The 19,281-nt window shown below is 38.7% G+C and overlaps 1 protein-coding gene across 1 annotated transcript in view; it reads right to left on the reverse strand.

The window, feature by feature from the left end:
- DENND4C (DENN domain containing 4C) overlaps positions 1–19,281 on the reverse strand; it is an 84,489-nt gene that overhangs the window by 21,272 nt on the left and 43,936 nt on the right. Inside the window, exons 11-24 of the mRNA XM_086629129.1 lie at positions 18,800–18,900; positions 17,108–17,326; positions 15,952–16,097; positions 14,742–14,777; positions 14,460–14,590; positions 13,480–13,612; positions 12,788–12,994; positions 11,989–12,117; positions 11,093–11,237; positions 10,614–10,760; positions 8,267–8,392; positions 7,312–7,452; positions 4,866–6,013; positions 3,029–3,209 (exon numbers count right to left, since the gene is read on the reverse strand). Coding sequence (XP_086485255.1) covers positions 3,029–3,209; positions 4,866–6,013; positions 7,312–7,452; positions 8,267–8,392; positions 10,614–10,760; positions 11,093–11,237; positions 11,989–12,117; positions 12,788–12,994; positions 13,480–13,612; positions 14,460–14,590; positions 14,742–14,777; positions 15,952–16,097; positions 17,108–17,326; positions 18,800–18,900 — 2,990 coding nt within the window. The remainder of the gene's footprint in view (positions 1–3,028; positions 3,210–4,865; positions 6,014–7,311; positions 7,453–8,266; positions 8,393–10,613; positions 10,761–11,092; positions 11,238–11,988; positions 12,118–12,787; positions 12,995–13,479; positions 13,613–14,459; positions 14,591–14,741; positions 14,778–15,951; positions 16,098–17,107; positions 17,327–18,799; positions 18,901–19,281) is intronic.

Raw genomic sequence — 19,281 nt, forward strand, 5'->3', positions numbered from 1 at the left:
ATATCTCATCAAGACTTTGATAGACAGGGCCAGCTTATGTCCAGTCTGCAAGACAGCTCTTCCTCTCTTGATGCAGATGGCTTTAAGACTTTCACATCATTAAAGTACTGCAAAGAGAGCTAAACCAAACCTCCAGCTGGCTCAGCAGCACATCGTTTTCTCAAAACAACAATCAAATTTAAGTTAATCAAATCTGAACTGAAAATTATTAGATTTATTTTTTGTAGTCTTAGAACTGGAGAGGAGGGAGAAACAATTTAGTAATAGGCACATATTCATTTCCCTTCACAACTTCAAATCAGCTATGCATCCAGTATCTCTTATTCCACAGTAAGGCTGATATATTTTTTTTATGTCTGCTGCTGTCCTGCTTTTGTCTGGGATAGAGCTAGTTTACTTGTTAACAGCCAAAATAGCCCTGCGTTTATGGATTTAGTATGAGAGTTGTTATGAGAAAAATGTTGATAACACACTGAAGTTTTTAGTTGTTGAGCATATCAAGGACTTTCCAGCTCTCCGTGTTTTGCCAGGTGCAGGTACACTACAAGGTGGGAGGGAGCACGGCCGGAACAACAGACCCACAACTCCTAGCTTAGGACCGAGGCCCAAACTGGCCAATAGAACATTCCATATCATGCAACGTCATGTCAGATGAGGGTTGGTTGAGAAGCTTGCTTTCTTCGGGGCTCTCTCTTTCCCAGGACTGCGTTTTTGGGACTTCTTGGTTTCGGGACCGCTAGCCAGGGACGGGACGGGCACTGGTGAGCAAGCGGTAAGGAACTGCACTGTGTACCACTCGTTTGTGTGCATTACCATAATTTTAATTATTACTTTATCATTATTAATTTTAGTTTTATTTCAGTTATTAAATTGTTCTTATCTCAACCCACAAGTCTCGCTTTCCCCCTTCAATCCTCTTCCCACTCCCTGTGGGTGGGGGAGAACGAGCAGGCAGCTGTGTGCTGTTTAGTTGCCGGCAAGGATTCCATAGTATTTTTGGAACCCAACACGGAGCTTGAAGGGTTGAGATAACGCCAGATTTGAGCAGAGCGTGTCAATCCAAACCCGCTGTGAGCACTCCTTGCGTTTCCCCGGACGCCGCTGACCGGAACGCCGCTCTGTTTGCTCGGAGTCGTTCCGGAGCCGCGGCAGGCAGCGCCTTTTCCGCCGTTCGCCGGTATTTCGGGGCGGGACCGTCCGCAGCGGGCGGACCGGGATCAGGGACCCCGGGCTGCTGCCGAGGGCACCGCCGTGCCCCGCCGAGCGGCGCCGACCCCCCGGGGCAGCGGGCCCGATCCGGCACCGGCGCTCGGCGGCGCCCCCGGGCTGCGGGCGCCCCCTGGCGGGCGCCGGTACCGCTTACACCGGCGGCTTTTCCCTCGGCGCGTCAATACGGGCAGGGGGAAGGAACGGGACGCGTCCCTACGCTCTCCCCTGCTCCTCCGGAACATCTATAAGAGCTTTTGAGAATTTTGAATATCCTTGGGATTGTCAAACCAGTACGATCCTGTTGCTGGGTATCCTGAACGTACATCTAAGTCTAGAGGAGGGCCACGAGGATGATCCGGGGGCTGGAACTCCTCTGCTATGGAGACAGGCTGAGAGAGTTGGGGTTGCTCAGCCTGGAGAAGAGAAGGCTCCGGGGTGATCTTATTGCAGCCTTCCAGTACCTAAAGGGGGCCTACAGGAAAGCTGGAGAGGGGCTTTTTACAAGGGCGTGTACTGAAAGGACAAGGGGCAATGGCTTTAAACTGAAAGAGGGCAGATTTCGATTAGATACGAGGAAGAAATTTTTCCCTCTGAGGGTGGTGAGGCAGTGGAACAGGTTGCCCAGAGAAGTTGTAGTTGTGGCTGCCCCATCCCTGGAAGTGTTCAAGACCAGGTTGGATGAGGCTTTGAGCAATGTGATCTAGTGGAAACTGTCCCTGCCCATGGCAGGAGGGTTGGATAGATGATGTTTAAGATCCCTTCCAACTCAAACCATTCTATGCTACTATAATTCCATATAGAAATATCATTCAGTTCGTTACCAGTGTTACACCAGCTGCTACCCCCAATGACAGGCACCGCAGCTACACAAACCCTGTCGACAAGTATTGCAGTTACCTGAACTCCCACAACATGCACTGTTGTTGCTCAAACCCCTATGGCAAGCACTGCACGGTTAGTGTCATTACCAGTTGCCCCCATACGGAAGAGAAAACGGACACGAAAGTCAGCATGTTTAGAAAGGGATGGAGAAGCTTCTCCTAAGAGGAAACACGAGGAAGAAACATACTGTCCTGACAGGGAGATGGCAGGGCCATCATGAGAACAGGGGGAAGAATAACTCCCTGTTTCCCTCCTGAAGAAGAACTCGGCAGGGGAGTTTCTCTCCTCCTTGGAGGAAGAGGAAGAACTCATAAACTGAGAGTAATCCCCCCAATCTCTTTTCCTGAGAGAGATGTGAGATATACAAAAAGTTTATAGCCATCATCAAGGTAAGCACATTGTCACCTGGTTGCTCAGATGCTGTGCTAACAGGGTCAGTAGCCTGGATTTAGGTTGGTTTTGTTTGTTTCTTTGGTTTTTGTTTGAGTTCCCCGCCTCCCGCCCCCCCCCCGCCCAAAAGACCTGCCTCTGTTAGTTATTTTTTTTCAGTTCTTGAACATAGCTCTGCTTTTCTGAATTAGTATTTCAAGAACTTTCAGGGTATTGTGACTTCACATGAATGAGCAGAGCAGGGTGTTCCTGACTATCACATACAGAGGAAGTATTTTTGCATTTAAACCCCTGCATTTTGTGTCAACTTTTTATACATCCAACCAAGAGAGTAGAGTTAGCTATTTGCTACTGCAAGAGAAGAGCATAGAACGGAAGTACAAATTTGCTTGCAGTTATTTTAGGGGCTATATATTTTTATAGTTACCTGAAATAATTTCAGATTACTATAGCTCCCACTGTTATGAATGATTTCACACATAATAGTTTCCCGTTTGTTACATTATAAACAAGTTATGAGGGGGAAACAAAACCGAATAAATCTCACCTGCGCTGTAATGCTGTCTTCCTGCATCTCCACTGCTGCTGCTACTGCCAAGACTAGTAGTGCTTTGTGCAAGCTCATTTGTAATTAGCCCTGGGACTCCAGTTCTCGATGACAGATTATCTCCTAAAATACTATCTTCAAAACCAGCAGGGAAGTTAAAGTCTGGTCGATTGTTTTCTTCCTTTAATGCAAGAAAAAGAAAATCAGCATTTGTAAGTACTTCCAGATCCATTATTTGACTTCCATCTTTATCCCAATAAATAAATAAATAAATAAAGTAGCAGATTCAGATGAAATCCTGATGTAAAAAAATAATTAGATGTAAAATAAATCTATACAACCCCAAAAGAGAAGATACTGGACAAACATACAAGAAGGATATCGGAAAAACAAAAGGCTTTAGCAGTGAAAATACGTGGCTGAGGATCAAACTGAGTGACAAAGCAACAGGGATATAAACTTCTTCCTTATAGGAGAAGTGGGAAAAACGATGCAGAAACTGTGATTTGGCAGACATTACACAAAATGAAGGAATTATCAGTAAAAAGGTCTGAGTTAAAGTCGTATTTTCAGAACTGAAGACAGAGAAGAAACATACCAGCTAAAATGATGCAGCAATAACACAGTCACTAAGACACAGGATGCGACAAAGTGTAATATTTAGTATATTGTACTTTATACTATTATATTAGTATAATAATATTTAAAAAAAGGAAGTTGCAGAAATAGGAGAGAATGAAAAGGTCCTTGAAGGAAATTAAAATAAGTCACTTTAAGGTGTTTTCATGTGCCATTAAACAAAATTCTAGAAGAGATCAGTGTAATAGCAAGGCACACAGGAAAACGTAGGTCACAGGAAAAACACTCAGGACAGAAAGCAAACCAGAGAGTTTTCATTGTCTCAGGCAAATTCTGGTTAAAAACAATTAAGAATTTTTTTTAATTCTCATTTAATAGAAAGGACGCTGTTAGTAACATCACTTAAATTTGTTTCACATAGAAGTAAAGCCAGGCAGCTATCTTTCCCTGGCTAGAGGAAGGAAGGAGAATTTTAAAAAGGAAACAAGAAGCCATCTTAACAGCCTGAAGAGGGAGACAAAAGATCCTTAAAGCCAAACACCAGATCCAGGGGTTAACTGGATCAAGCAGAGGCCTTTCTAAGGCCTCTATGTTTGGAGGCATAATAACAAGACATGTATTTAAAGGAGAAAGTTACAAATTAATCCCTCCATCTCCTCTTTAATTCTTGCCATTGTACTCTGAAATGTTTTCATCTGAAAAAGACTTTGCTAATGAAGTGCGCTCACACAAGAACCATAACATTTAGTTTCCAAATTCCTGACGAGTGAATTTACTAGATCTCAGGCTGCCCTTTACTACTTTCAACTTTAATCCTTACTAACCTGACTTCTTAGGTTTGTGATTTGTTTTCACAACCTTTTCTTAATTTTTAAAAATAAGACAGGCAGTATGGTATCATTTAAAATGTCATTTAAGTTTATGTAATTTAAAATGACATAATTTTGTTCTTACTAGGGTTTCTTGGTGCAGTTTTTTAAAATATAAATAAAAGACGAATAGATAAACGGGAGGGTGTAATGTTGAGAACAGAAGTCAAAGTTTAAGTTTACTGCATCAAGGCCATTTAATTTGATTTTGTCTGAAAAGTGTTTTTTAAGAATAGAGGAAAACTCCACCATACATAAAATACAATTTTTATTAGCTATTAAAAGTCCATACTTAATAAAAAACATTGTCTCATAAAGCAATATTCTGGACACAAAAGTTACTCCCCTAACTTTGTCTCCCCAAATTTTTCATATTCAAAAATACTTGCCTCATCATCTGAGTAACTATAGGCTGAAGTTACAACTCCCCACATCTTACTCGCCACATTGGCAGCTTGCTTCATGCCTGATTTCAGAACATCCATTTTTGGTCCAGACAGTATATTGTCTAACTTCAGGTTGGATAAAGTTGTTACGACAGATCCTAACGAGCCATGTGGAGAAGAACGACCCAGTCCTGTCAAAGACGAAGACCGCTCCTTTTGAACTCGTGGATGAGTTTGTTGCTTTGGTCGTCCAGTGAATGTTTTGGATCTGGAGACAGAAGGACTCTTCCGATTTTCGTAAGACTTGGGAGATGGCAGGATGGGATTCAAAGGCAGGCTTGACCTCCTTTCTTGGGAGTGACCAAGGATACCAGAGGCTTCTGCTTCCCTGTCTGACTTGTGCAGTTCCATGCTGGGAAACTTACTACCCAATGGATTCTTTAGATTCATATAGCTCTCTATTTCATCTGCCAAATTACGTGCTGCAACTGGTGACAACAACTTTTCCTCAGGTTCTGGATGCCTTGGTTGTGTGCTGTCAGTAGCCAGCAAAGATAAAGGGTCCAAGCCTACTTCAACATCTTCCCTTTCAATAGGCTTAACTACTCCATAAAAGCTATTCCTTTTAGTAGTTGCATCTTTGGATTCTGGTTTCTGGCATTTGGACTCAGCCAACTGTTTAAGGTTCATGTCTTTGACTGTGGTCATGTTTTCATCTTTTCCATTCTCAAGATGCTCCTGCCCTTCTCCAGGTTCTTCCAGCACTGCTGAAGACCTATGCTCCAATTCCCAATCACTCTCAGTCACACAAGTCCAAGTGCCACTTGTGCCAGAAACCTGCTGGTCAACGATACTTTCAAAGCTGTGGGATTTATTCATATGACATGGGGAAGTTTTGGCCCCAGATAAAGCTGCTGTTAGGATCTTGGCATCTGCTCCCATCATTATTTCTATTTCTTTAGAATGCAAGTCCAAGCTGACTTTTTTCAGCAGCATTCCCGCTCTGCTTTCACTGCTAAAACTGCAGCTTCTCTCTGAAAACAGTTTCTGTCTCTTCTGTCCTTTTTCACTTGTTTTCTTAGGAGCAACATCACCAAAGACCACATCTTCAACTGACTCCGGAGTTATGAACAGTGGGCTAAAACCAGTTTCTAAAAGAGAAAAGGCATTAATACGGTATCCATAACCACCAGAAATGTTTAGTTCCTAAAACAATGTGAAATCTCCTTATCTCCTTACAGGTCAGAAGACTGAGAGCAACACAATCTTAAATTATCCATTAAGAATTTACACTAATATTAACAAGTTATTTTAATGGCTGCAAAGGCATTCTGCAGAACAAAAGCTATCTACTCTTTTGACTCCTTGAAGTCAAAGCTTTCTAAAGCTTCTACCTCTCTTCCCTGTACCAACATCCAGCAGAGAGTAGGTACTATATCCATGAACTAAAGGAAAGTACAATTACATGCAAAGATTGCTCCTTTTTTTTTTTTCATTTTCAGAGCTATACTCCCAGATCTATAGAACAGGTTCCATAGTTCATTCTGGTTCGGAAAAAAAACTATTGTGTGTGTCTGCATAAGACAGAAGCATTACTTCTTTTATGACACAGCCATATTTAGAAAAAGTTAATTAAATTTAGCATGTGGAAGATATAACTAATCTTATAAATATTGCCATTTCCTGGGGAGAATTGGGAATATTAATTGCCTAGAAAGCTGTGTTAGCTAGGCAAAAACCTCCACAAGTACAGGAATTCTACTATATTAGGACCCCAACAGAGGACCCAACAGAGGACCCATCCATATCCACAGCTAGAGGATGCTGGAGTCTCACACTGCTGCTGCTTCTTAACTAGTCATCAGCTCTTGTAATTGCCAGAAAGGTTCTAGGCAACTTGTTGCCTGAGACTCAATTCTTTGCAATCAAGCTACACTGAAGCTGGACTACCTGCCTTAGTCAAGGACAGGCACAAAGGCAGGAAAAAATGAGCCCCAGGATCTGGCTTTTATATATCCATCAGTCTTCCTCGTCATAAAGCTCCAGATCTGCAAATAAATTTTGCGTGGCACAAAGACAACATGCATTGTTCCCAGCTTACACATTGGCAATATAAGCCACAGGAATAAAAAGAGTTGTCCGAGGTCAGTGAAGTTTAGGTGACAAAAATCAAGGCCCTAATTCTCTCGGTTTTCTAGAACATTCCTGGAACACTATCAGTGCAGGACAGGGAAAATCTTGATTCCCATCTACTCAGTGATTTTCCACATTAGAATGCACAGGTTCCTTCTAAGTCACCTGCAAAGGATAACGGTGGAAAACAAATGTTGTGCGAGATATCTGTACCTCGAATATAAGTTTTATTTCTTTTCACAGCATGAAAAAGATCACAAAACACTATAGCACAAGAATAGAACTTTAGCAAGCTCTGTTTCACCCAGTGACTCACCACCACTGCTTTTCCTTCCACTGCTATCAAAAATGCCAGATGGAACTTTCACAATGCTGTTACCCCAAGCAGGTAGGTCTGTTGGACTATGAGATTCTATATTCAGCTGTTGCTTTTCATCAGATTTCTCAGTGCAAGCCTCTACAAGAAAGAGAACGTGAACTTTAGTTAATTTAACTAAATAATTTCATTTGCACTGCTATAGAAAACACAAACTTAAACACTGTTCCCTTATGTAATTACAACCTAAAAGATCGGTCCTGAGCGATCCTCAGGTACTGAGCATTTCCTGGAAATAGTACCCAGACAGATGACAGCAGACAGTATTATACAGAGAGTGCTTTGCTGTTCACAAGGGAAGAGCATAAGCCAATTTCTTCCCTTGGTATTTTTTTCAACTAACCAAAGTAGAGTAGGAACAGCACTTCTCAGATTTTCAGGCAGGGCTATTTGTTTATTGACAGTTTTAGAAGCCCTAGCTCATGTTAAGGATCTTGTAACACAGATATAAAACAGATTCAGAAATGAGAAAGACAAAATAGAGAAAAACTAAGGGCAAAATCTGGACAGAAGACAGGAAACGATCGCATTTTCTACAGCTGGGAAGAGTTTGTAGGAAAAAGTAGTGCCTTTTATTAGGTCAACTAGTACAGCTAAAAAAAGGGTCAAGTTTTCAAATATACAAATGAGAGGAACGGAATAAAAACTACTCTGTGCCCCAGCACTTGTCTAATTTTTCCATCTATATTAAATTAGTCTAATAAAAGTCTGTTTCTACCTACATGCATTCCATTGCTATTGTCTAGGGCACAGAAGTAGTCCTCTAGATTTCATACAGTCATGTTTTGACCTTGGTGACATTATGAATTCAATACATTAAGTATTTGTGGTAGTCTAATGCATGAAGTAGACTTACTACAAAGATCCTTCGTCAATGTAAACATGCATACTTAACCTCCTATTAGGTCTTCAACTTTAGAAGAAATATCTTTCTCTATTTGTGTTTCAGTTGCATGAAGACTATCCCCATCATCTCTTAAAAGTTCATCCTTGGATCCATAGCCCTGGTCTGACTGACCACCTGTTTAAAGTAATACAAACACATGCCTCAGATTTCCTTTTCTTTCCTAAATTTGTTTTTCAGTAAGAAAAAAAAACCCTGAAATTAATTTGTTTCACATTTTGTTTAGCCACAAAAATTCACAGTAAGATTACCAAAATGCTCAATCTGTGCACAGATCTAATGGTGATGGTGACAGCAGAGATAATTAGGCTATACAATCCGAATTTACTTTTCTAATTATTATATTAACTACAAGTTATTCTCCCAGGAACACTATAGTGACTAACTACATTTAACACACTGTATCTCCTTTCATTCTTTTCCCTTCTCATTAGCATTAAATATTTCACTGCTGGGCAAGCAATTGTCAAATGCAAAAGAAATTTAGACAAGCGCAACAGTAATTAGCAAGCTTCTAACAATGAATACATCCCTGTAAAGAACTGTACCATAAGCTGTGCTACATCTTTCTGCTACAATGCAAAGTATAAAATATAATAGAAAAAAAAGTAAAAATCTAAACATTTTTTAAAAGTCTCTTTCTTCACAATATCAGTTAAACTTGACAGCTGTAACTCATTCTTTAAAAAGAATTTAAAAAAAAAGTTTACAGTAGTCCAAAATGTCTGCCATAGGAAACAATCAAGAAAAACACTCTTCTCTTTGTTGTTTTTATCTGAAGTGCTGCTGCATATGCAAAAAGACAAAAATACTGTATGGGACATATCCCACAGCAACACGTTGAGTAAGATTATTTATATGTGTTAAAGTACTTATTAGAATACATGACAATATTTAAAAAGGTCAAGGCGTGAGTTACTGAGTGTGAAAGGTATTAGGAAGCTCCATAAAACACACAGACAGTGACAGAAATAATTCATCTACAATACACATTACTGCTGTTTATTTTACCAACAAAGAGCAAACGTGAAAAAGAATTAAATGTAGAGGTCTGAGCAGCCATCAATTACTACATTTGGCTACTATATTAAAAACCTTTTCTGCAGAAAAGTAAGTTCTGACATTCTTCAGTCCTTATTTTCTCCCTATCATCATTTCAATAGTGTTAGTATTCCTGCTTTGCACAGAAGTGAAAACACCCTATCAATAAACGGGTGAATTACCTGCAGAAGTAACATTCAAGGGTAGAAATAATGTACACGTGCATCCAAGGCTTCACACCACATAAGTCTGCACCCCACACCATGATAGCCAAGGAAAAACGCGGCACCCAAGAGACAGCAAAGAGCAAAAAGCAGAGCAAAGAGCAGAGAGAAGGGAAGTTCAGTAATCTAGGCAGGCATATCAGATGAAGCACAGGAATCAGACTCAAAGTTCTCTTTACAGAAAGGCTCAAGATAGTAAAAACATGAAGAGTGTGCAAGAACTATTTGTACATTAAGTTTTGAACTACACACAGAAAGAAAGTTTAGTTGAGACTGTGCACAGGTAGGATGTAATCAGTACTAAAGCAGATACAGAAACCCATGAGTTTTGTCTTGCCACCTCAAGTGATTAACTTCCTGTGCACCCCTTTTGCTCCAGTTTGTTTGGAAAAGCGCACACCACATTTAAGGAAGAATTTTTCTCCAGCTTATCATCTGTCTTTCCATTCCCAGGGTGTCTCAAAGATTGTATTGACAAGGTTCTGATAATTTCTATATTTATTTCCAAGTTTAGCAACTCCTATTAAGAAGCTTGAATATGGCCTTTAAAAGCACAGTTTACTATAACCAAATGTAACGTATTAATTCAAGGAATGCTAATTAGGCCTTTCTGGATTACTATCAAGGAGCAACATTTTAAAGTGTTAGCTTCTAATCACCTCAGGAACTTTCACTTCTTTCCTTTAATGCAGAGGAAAGTCTTACTCATACAATCATTGCCATGGATAAATGACAATATGCAAAAATTGAACAGACTCATATGTCAGAGGCTTCATACCTTTCCTGAAGATTAGCATAAAAAGCAAGGTTCATGAGACTGTAGCAAGACATTTAATTTAACGTAACAGTACTTCTGCTATGGTTCACTCTAAACTGAAGAAGCATGATCTGCAGTAAATGAGTAATATTCAACAACAATGTGTTTCTTTTTCTTTACGTAGTTTAATTCTATGCTCCGTTCTCTACAGCCTCAAGAGGGAAGGGTGGTGGTTGTGGAAGGGAAATCAACAGGAGACTAGAAAATTTAGCCTTTTGGGGGACTGTTAGTAGTGAAACCCAGCAGAATCTAGTACCTGTGCTAGAGTGATTATCAATGGAATCAAGCCTGACTAAGTCACTGACGAAGAGAGTGTGCTCCCCACTGTTAGCATCATTAGAACTATCCACGCTACCATGGCTCACCATGTCCCCATCACTTCCACCTGTGGCACTCCGCAGAGCTAAAGACATGAATGAGAGCTGGTTAGTAAGAGAGGATTTAACTTTTCAGGTTTTTAAACAAATCTAACCTCTTCAGACAACAGTAAACACTTTTGTTCGCACATACAAAATAAGAATATGAAATTCTAGCAACAGAATTCAGAAAATTAATTCTTCAGTATGTGAAAGACATTATAAGAGTGTTTCAACTATCAAGTTGGCAGTTTTCAATTTGTATACAATTAAGGAAAGATTTTCCACTTGTAAAAGCCACAATGTTAGCTGCAATTCCTCAGAAAGCACGGCACACTCTTGTTCAGCAGCAGTAAATCCATTTCAGCTAACTTATTACCTGATATCACAGGCACTCGCGGGCTCTGCGCTGCCTTCTTTAAGCACTGCCTAAACTGTGCTGTGCCACGAACGACATTCCGTACCTTCGTCCAGAGGAATATGCCGCTGCGGTTACTACTGGGCCAAGATGACTCTAAAACTGCCTACAGAAAGAGACATTGCAATAACAAAACCAGTACGAAAGTTACACCAACAAACATCACACAGCAAGAAGCTTTTCTTACTGTACTCAAAAAAGGCATTCCCTGTCAAACATGTGAAGAAGGACAAATATCTGAGTTTTTATGAGCTGTTCCCTTTTATCCCACAGCTCTGGATACAATAGCTGAGTAACAACGAACAATGGGTCCAGATTTCTTTAAGTATGTAGAGTCGGTTTTGTTCTCATTTATATATTTAGGTAGCAACAAAAGACCATAGTAGCACCTCTTTTCCTTTTACTTTACATAGTTTACTTCACTAAGAAGTTTTATCGACATATTACAGGAACTTGGAAGCAAGGAAAAGAGGGGGAGGCTACTTCAACTAGCCTATTTCCAGCCTTCATCCATCCTAGATCCTACTACCTTAAAGGATACACTTAGGAGCAGATAGTTTTGACATGAAAGCACTAGGTAGGTTCCAAAACTTGGAAACGGAAACACTGGAAATGCATATTTCAACAGAATTTTTGGTTAGCCAAATAGCACAGGAACGTAAACTTAACAGTGTAAAATCACACAGTGTAGATCTGGTGAACTGTACGCATGTCCAAAACGATTGCTTGCCTAACAGAATCAGCAAACCCAAGTGGAGAGCTGTAAGAAACAGTCTTCAAAACATGCTACAGGACAAGGGGAGTGAAAACAGCAAAAGAGACATAGGCCTAGTATCCCTTGTCAAGACTTCTCTTACCTTATTGTAATAACCATAGGTGATGGCATTTGGCTCTATTCCAGCATTTTTCATTTCAAAGAGGACTCTCACAGCCTGAACAGGCTGACCCCACAGTCCACAGAGCTGCATTACAACTCTGTAGCAGACCTGACAAGATACAGAAATGCATAAATGGTCTGATGACAAGGATTTTGAAACAGCTTAAGCCCTTCCCTAATTTCCAACTTTTACACGTGTAAAAGTGAAAGCCGTGTGAGAGCAGCTACTCAGTACATAACGCTGAACAGCCAGAAGAGGGAGTAAGAATTAGAAAGGAAATCACAAGAGCTGAAATAACATCAGCAGTCACATTGTTGAGAAGGCTGATTTTTTTTTTTCCACTCAGCTCTTCTGTTTGCGAAATAAAGGAGGGAAGGAAACGCCCACATAAAAAGCAGGATAACTTGCTGCTGTGTGCTTGTGAATACTACTGAAAAAATGGTGTGTGGCACACAAACCCATTATCCCTTCAGTTCAGTAAGACTGCAAAGTATTAATTCAAAGTGCACTTAAAAAAATAGAGATATTCAAGAACTTACTTCTTGAGGAAGTGTGGGAAAAGACTAGCAAGATTAAGTTGGAGTACTTGACCCAGCTGACATGACGATAGTGATGAGAAAGGAAATGAATTTCCAGTTGTGCTAGTTGAGCAGACTTTGAGATCATTTCAAGGTGGCTTTAAAACAGGTCAAACTGTAAGTACGCTCAACCTGGTGGTGGCAGTGAAACACATCATATTCTGTCCCATGTTTAGGTAAATTTTTTTATCTGCACTTGCCTCATCTAGCGGTTCCACATCAGTTTTCCTCATTTTAATTAGAACATCATATGCCTGCTGCAGTGCTTTGACCTTGGGATGCGCAACTCTGATGTAGGCTGGCAGACAAATAAACCATAGGCTGTAACTATGACTGAAGAGACACTTAGCCCACTGTGGGGGGCTTACATAATACTTCTTGGCTAATTTATGGGCTGTTTTTATCTCCTGTGAGGGTGAAACAAAACAGAAAAGCAGACAAAAGATGTAACATCCTGAATCTAGAAAACATTACTAAGTCGGATACCGGCTTCTTAAAAGCAAGCATTTAATAATAATGGACAAACATTCAACTGAAGCTCCCTTCTTACCACTCTCTTATAAAGGCTCTCTGCAAGTGAAAACTAGTATCAGAATTAATCTTCTTTTTCTTTTTCTTCCCCATTCAAGCGTTAATTTTAACTTCCTTTCATTTTATAACATAGTCTAAAGCTTAAAAATGGGTTTGACAATAACCTATAATCTCAGGTGCTAATTTATTTATTTGTTGCCTTCTTTTTCTTTCTTTCTTTCACAAAAGTTGATTCTCAGTAGTTACAAAGACCTAACCTCTAACAACATTAACTTACAGTATAAATAGGCAGCGGCAATTCTACAAAACAACTTCACATCTTTCAGCGTTCGCATGGTGATTACAGTAGAACTTATCTGACCTGTTTTGTCCTCTTTGCCATGAGTGCTGGACTATTTGAAATGCTGCTTCCAGCTGGGTGTCTGCTGAAGGAGAGCTTGAGCTCCTGTGGCCTGTCAAAGAGCTTGAAATCCAGCCGTGGGAAGTTTTTATAGCTACATAGATGATTAAAAAAAACCAAACAAACAACCAGAAAAGTAAAGCTTTTCACATAACTGCTGATAGTGGGAAAGACAATTTGCATGCAAAGAACTGACAAGCCAGAGCATAAAGAACTGGGGGGGGGGGGGAGGGGGGGGGGGGTTGGAGAAAGGAAGGAAGATAGCAAGATCCTTTTAGTCTTGGTCACAAAGATATCACAAGAAGATGCCTTGGACATTAAATCTCCTTAGACAATGGAAACAAGAACCAGACTGCCATCCATATCATGAAGGTCAGGGAAGCACAGATGATGATTAACAACAGCAACTGGAAACAGAACCTTCATGACCTCCAAAAGAGACAGGAAGAAAAAAATTATACCCAGAGTATCTGAAACTCCACGCTTCCTGCACCGGGCTGAAAAACACTGAATGAAATAGGTCTGAAAAGTGGAGTGGGTGTTTTGTTCGTCAGCTGCAGATCAATAGTATTGGCCAGTTCCATTACCCAACCCCTGCCATTCCCACTGTGAAACAAAGTACACTGCAGTTGCTACAAAATACATAAAAAATGGCTCCAACAGGAAGACAGACACTGAATACAAGTAGAAGAGTGTTACTGTAAAGTTGGCAAGAAGTTATTGAAAAATTAAAACCGAAATGCACATGTCCTCAAACATACACATACACAAAACATTGCCTTCTAGAGCTTCAGCAGCTTACCAGAATCTGGGCAGTCCATTGCTTTTTAAAGGTTCTTCTGAACGTTACATGAAGGCAAGTCTTGCACCCAGGTGGAACATTGCCCTGCTTAATGCCATATGCATTCTAGTTTCACTACAGGTGGCTGTTTAACTTGTACCTGTATTTTGGCACTCGGTCCTGTCCGTCATCAGTGGGAGGTTCTGGAGGCATTATGAACACTGTGTGTTCACTTTTTTGGGAATCATCAAGCTCAATCAACCGTGCGTCTTCAATGGAATCTACATCGACCTGGAAACAGAGTTTGTACTCTAAGTACAGAGCTTGGCTTTGGGATAAAATCTCTCTTTTAACACTAATTATGTTAGTATATGTAAATTACTTGTCTTTCCATGTTTATTTCATGATCAGATACCCCTAAACATTTTGAAAGACCAAGTACCTTCTCTCCTTTTTCTGTTCCTTTATCTGGAAAGAGCTGGGAGAAAAGAAAAAAAAATATTAAAGTTTCTTCTCAACTCAAAAAAAACCCCTAAATAGTTCTATTAAAGTTGTGTTGTTTACCGAAATATTAAACTAGAAACACTAAATTTTCATATTCTGTAGAAGCAATTGATCTTTTTCAAACACTTCCTTGGCTGAAAGTAAGAAAATGCAGTAATCAGCATGCTTTCAATCTGTTGACATTATCTGCTAAACAGAAAATCGTAAATCTATCAAAGTGTTTTCATTTAGTTTAACGTAAGGAAACTGTTCGTTTGCAGATATTTTCAATTTGCCAATTAAAGCATGCAACACATTAACAACCTGCAATAATATCAAATTATTAACAATATTAAACGAAGTATACTCTAGATGCATACTCCATACTCAGCAGAAAGAAAAATAAAAGCTAAGACACTTTTAAACACGTATTTTGTGGTCTGTTTAGAAGTGTTAATTTGATTGGAATCACTATGGAAACAAAGACTCATTCTATAAGAAATTAGTATGAAAATGAAGGTTTTGTCCAGAAAGAATCATAGATATATACCTTGAAAAATACATATAATTCTCTAGGTCTTAATTTTTATATTTCGAACTTGGCATTTTACAGATGAAGCTATAAACTCAATAACCTATCTAGACCAGAACCATGCTGACAAGACTTTGTATCAAAAAACAAGAATGGGTTACAACAATCATTCTCATAAAATACAAGCAATGAAAGGTCATCTTATCTACACAAATTGGTTATGATCACAAGTGGAGCACTAGGCATGTTTTTGTGTTTTAAGTTTAAATTGTGTGAAAAAAGAGCAACAACGAAGATGACCACTGGTAGATAATTCCACAGTAGAGGGAGGGTGATTAACATTTAAAGCAAAGACATGGATGGCATTGTGCTAAACTGTCAGCTACTGGTAATTTCTCACATTATCTTATAGCTTGACACCCTACAGGGCTTTAGTGAAAGTTTCCTGCATCAACATAGAAAATGATGACCATGCAAAATGATTAAGGAAGAAAATGACTAAGCAACAGCCACCAAGAATTCCAATCCCTTAAAACACTTGCTGCAGGGGCTATGTACCTTTACAACTAAAAACCAGGACAGTAACACAAAATGAACAGAAGTATAAAATTTAGTAATATTGTTACATGTTTTTCACCTTTTCTATGCAGTCATCAAAAAATGCCAAGCCAGTATCCTTATCACTCACAAAACTGCACTCTTCAATAAAGCGGCTGAATATCTGTGTTTTGGTGAGATGCGTGTAGAACTTTGTATAGGCACGGTCTCTGCTTTTTAAAAATCCTGGTTATAAAAAGGAACATACAACTAAATAACAGTTATGAGTTCCATAAGAAATTAACATATAAACTGTCAACATGAAATATTTAAAGCGCTAACACATTAAGTACTGGCTTTATCAATAAAAACAATTTATGCAGTACTTGCCACTACTTGCATTTGGAAGATTAAAATAATAATAATTAATTGTTAATTATTATTTTTCACCACAGTTAACAACACTTGGCAAGCAACTACCCCCATGTAATCTGCTCACTGCATTGACTTTTTGTGTAAAAAAAAAAAAGCAGACGATGACCTCGTACAAAGGCAAGTAAACAAGTAAAACAATACTAAAATAAAAATTATGTTACCCTAAGAGGTGATGAAAATATTAAAGACTTTCCATACTTCTGACTAAAAAATCTTCTCAAATCTCTCTTCCAGTAATTTAAAAAAAAAAAAAAAAATCAACAACCTCAAACAAACCAACGAAAAAATCCCAAAACACCACCATCATATACAAAACAAAACATACGTGACATTTTATCTAGAATTCAACTCATGAACAGATCTGAAAAGTTAAGGTGAGAAGATGAGGAAAATAAGATGACCTTTGCTGACTATTGTTTTGTTCTGTTTCTGATCTCTGCTCCATTCTCTATTATCTTCGCATTTATATCAAGAACATTACTTTGTTCTTCATTATTGGACTTCTGACATTTTTGCTCTGTACAAAGTGAGAAATATTCTTTCGTTCCCAAGAGTTGCTCTTACAGAATACACCATGCAGAGAGGGCATCATGCTACTGAAAGATAGCTTTTCTAATACCAGAGATAGTTCAAAATTGCAGTTCTATGTGCAGCTACCCATGTTCCAATCAACTTTGAATAGTTTAACTTTATACAATTGCAATTTTAAATATTGCCAAGAATTGTAAAGGGAACTTTGACCTTTCAAAGATAAGCAGCTCCTCAAACCTGAAGTTTTAACACCGTCAATGCTATCAGCAGCTGGTTTGCCTCACCCTTACCTTGATGATCAAACAAGGAATCAGCAGCAGTTGCTTTATTTGAAGGTGCCTGCGTGATCGGCTTGAGGAATGTTCTGTAACCCTTCAAAATAGAAGCCATGAAACGAAGGAAAGCTTCCTGGATTTCCATTTCAAGTTCTGTCATCTTCTTCTGCCAGGAGAAATCTGCCTCGATAGGAGTCATCTCGACTGCAGAGCCTTCTTGAGTCTTCCTGTGAACTAGCAATGAACAACACATACAATCCTATATTAAAATTCAGTACATTCGAAAAGGCCACTTTTGCAGGGTGTTGAAGGTGTATTTTTCTTTTTTATACTTGCCCATATTCACAGGTGACAAACACTAGAAACTCTGTGATTATTTTCCAATTGATCTGGCTCATATAAATGGCAGGTTCCCTCCAGAGCTGATTATGTGTTTTTCTAACTCGTCCATCCCCCAAGGACATGAAATAATGAGGAGGATTTCAGTTGAGTTAATGTTACCACGTACCCAACTGAATGCAGTCTTTCTTTCAGTAATATATCAGCATAAACAAAAATGACCATGTTTTCCCTGTTCTGAAGATTGCACACCTAGAAAGAGAGGGCCTAAAACTATTTTTCTAATCAAAATTCTAACATTTCAGTGCACCAAAAGGTAAAAACAAGTATATGGCATTCAGAGTTTACTCTTGCACTCTTAAAAAAGAAGTAGTAGGTACTGCTGAAAATTATAGTTGCACGCTTTTTATTACAACAAAAATACCAATTATTGCAATATAAATATAAATATATATTATAACATCTCTATTATAGTATTGCCAGAATAGAAAAACTATCTATCTAAAAACAACCACTGGTTCTGCTCAAGTTGAAACTAGGAAGCAGTTCTGTATTAGGCAGATTGCATGACATGCTGATAAAATCAAAACAAAAGTTGAGGTTTTCTAACATATGAAGTGAAGGCTACCCGTAAAAAAAAACAACAAACAAACAAACAGAAAATTAAGGCAAGAACACCTACCTCTTAAACAACGCACTTTTCTATTTCTGTAATTTACAAATTTTGTGTACCTTGTACACCTGTGAGGCTATCATTGTCTCCTTCTCCATAGTGATGCAACCTAACATACTCTGAACCATCTTACCTTAAAGAGCCTATGTATGGTCAGAAAGAAGCAATACCTGAAAATTTTGCTCTTACCTGTCAAAGTCATTAGGCTGGATATTGTCAGTTTTAATTCTTCTTTTGACAGAATACTTTGTGAAAATTTAGCTATTCAATTATTTTTGTAGAAAAGTCACTATCTGACATATTCAGCAGTATCTGCACAATAGCCAAGATATTCAACATTATTTTAATCATACCCCCATTTCCTCTATTATCTTTGATCAGAACTGTGAATATTGTTTTAAGTTGAGATCCAAACGTGTTTTAGCTGAATCTTTGTTTAAATATAATTTAATAATGGTTAAAGGCTAAAAAAAAAAAGCTCACATTTTAAGAATTCACAGCAAAGAAAGCAAAAGTCTACAAATATAATTCATGCCACATATTACAGAAGGAAGTCCTTACATTTATATACGAATTATAATCTAAGACCTGTAGTTGTGTTATCAGAAAGTATATTAGTTTTCTTTTAATATTTACTTTCTGTGCTCCAGGCAGTTTCTGTTCTTACCCCTTCCCATTTTATTTTATATATTCACCTGCTGCCAGCTGTGGGTGCAGTTTCTTTAAGGTGCTGAGCAGACTTTTACATGGCTTCTTAGGAAACTGCTTCCAGTTGGTGCTTTTCTTATCATCTGATCTAAAACACAGCAGAGGAAAAAAGGATATCTAAAATACAGACCGTATAAAAAAAGAATAGCTTCCACAGCCCTAACTGGCTTCATTTTCAGAACACAGTAAATAAAAAAGAAGAAATTATTTTGAAAAGAAATCTTGTCACTGTTTCTATTTGTCAAAAAAACAATGAGTGACATAACTCAGAATTTCATTTCCTCAGATACAGAACAGTATAAACTGAGTTACAAGTAGAGTTTTCTCCAGTCAGTAAGGAGGATCTGCATTAAGATTTGATTTAGACTTTTTAGTTGAAGCGCCACTTAGCTGACTTCCCTTTCAGAATTATCATCAGTCTTGCTAATATAATTTAAGCACACTAATCTGTACATGATTACTATGCAAA

Source organism: Tauraco erythrolophus, chromosome Z, assembly GCF_009769465.1.
Source record: "Tauraco erythrolophus isolate bTauEry1 chromosome Z, bTauEry1.pri, whole genome shotgun sequence".
NCBI lineage: Eukaryota > Metazoa > Chordata > Aves > Musophagiformes > Musophagidae > Tauraco > Tauraco erythrolophus.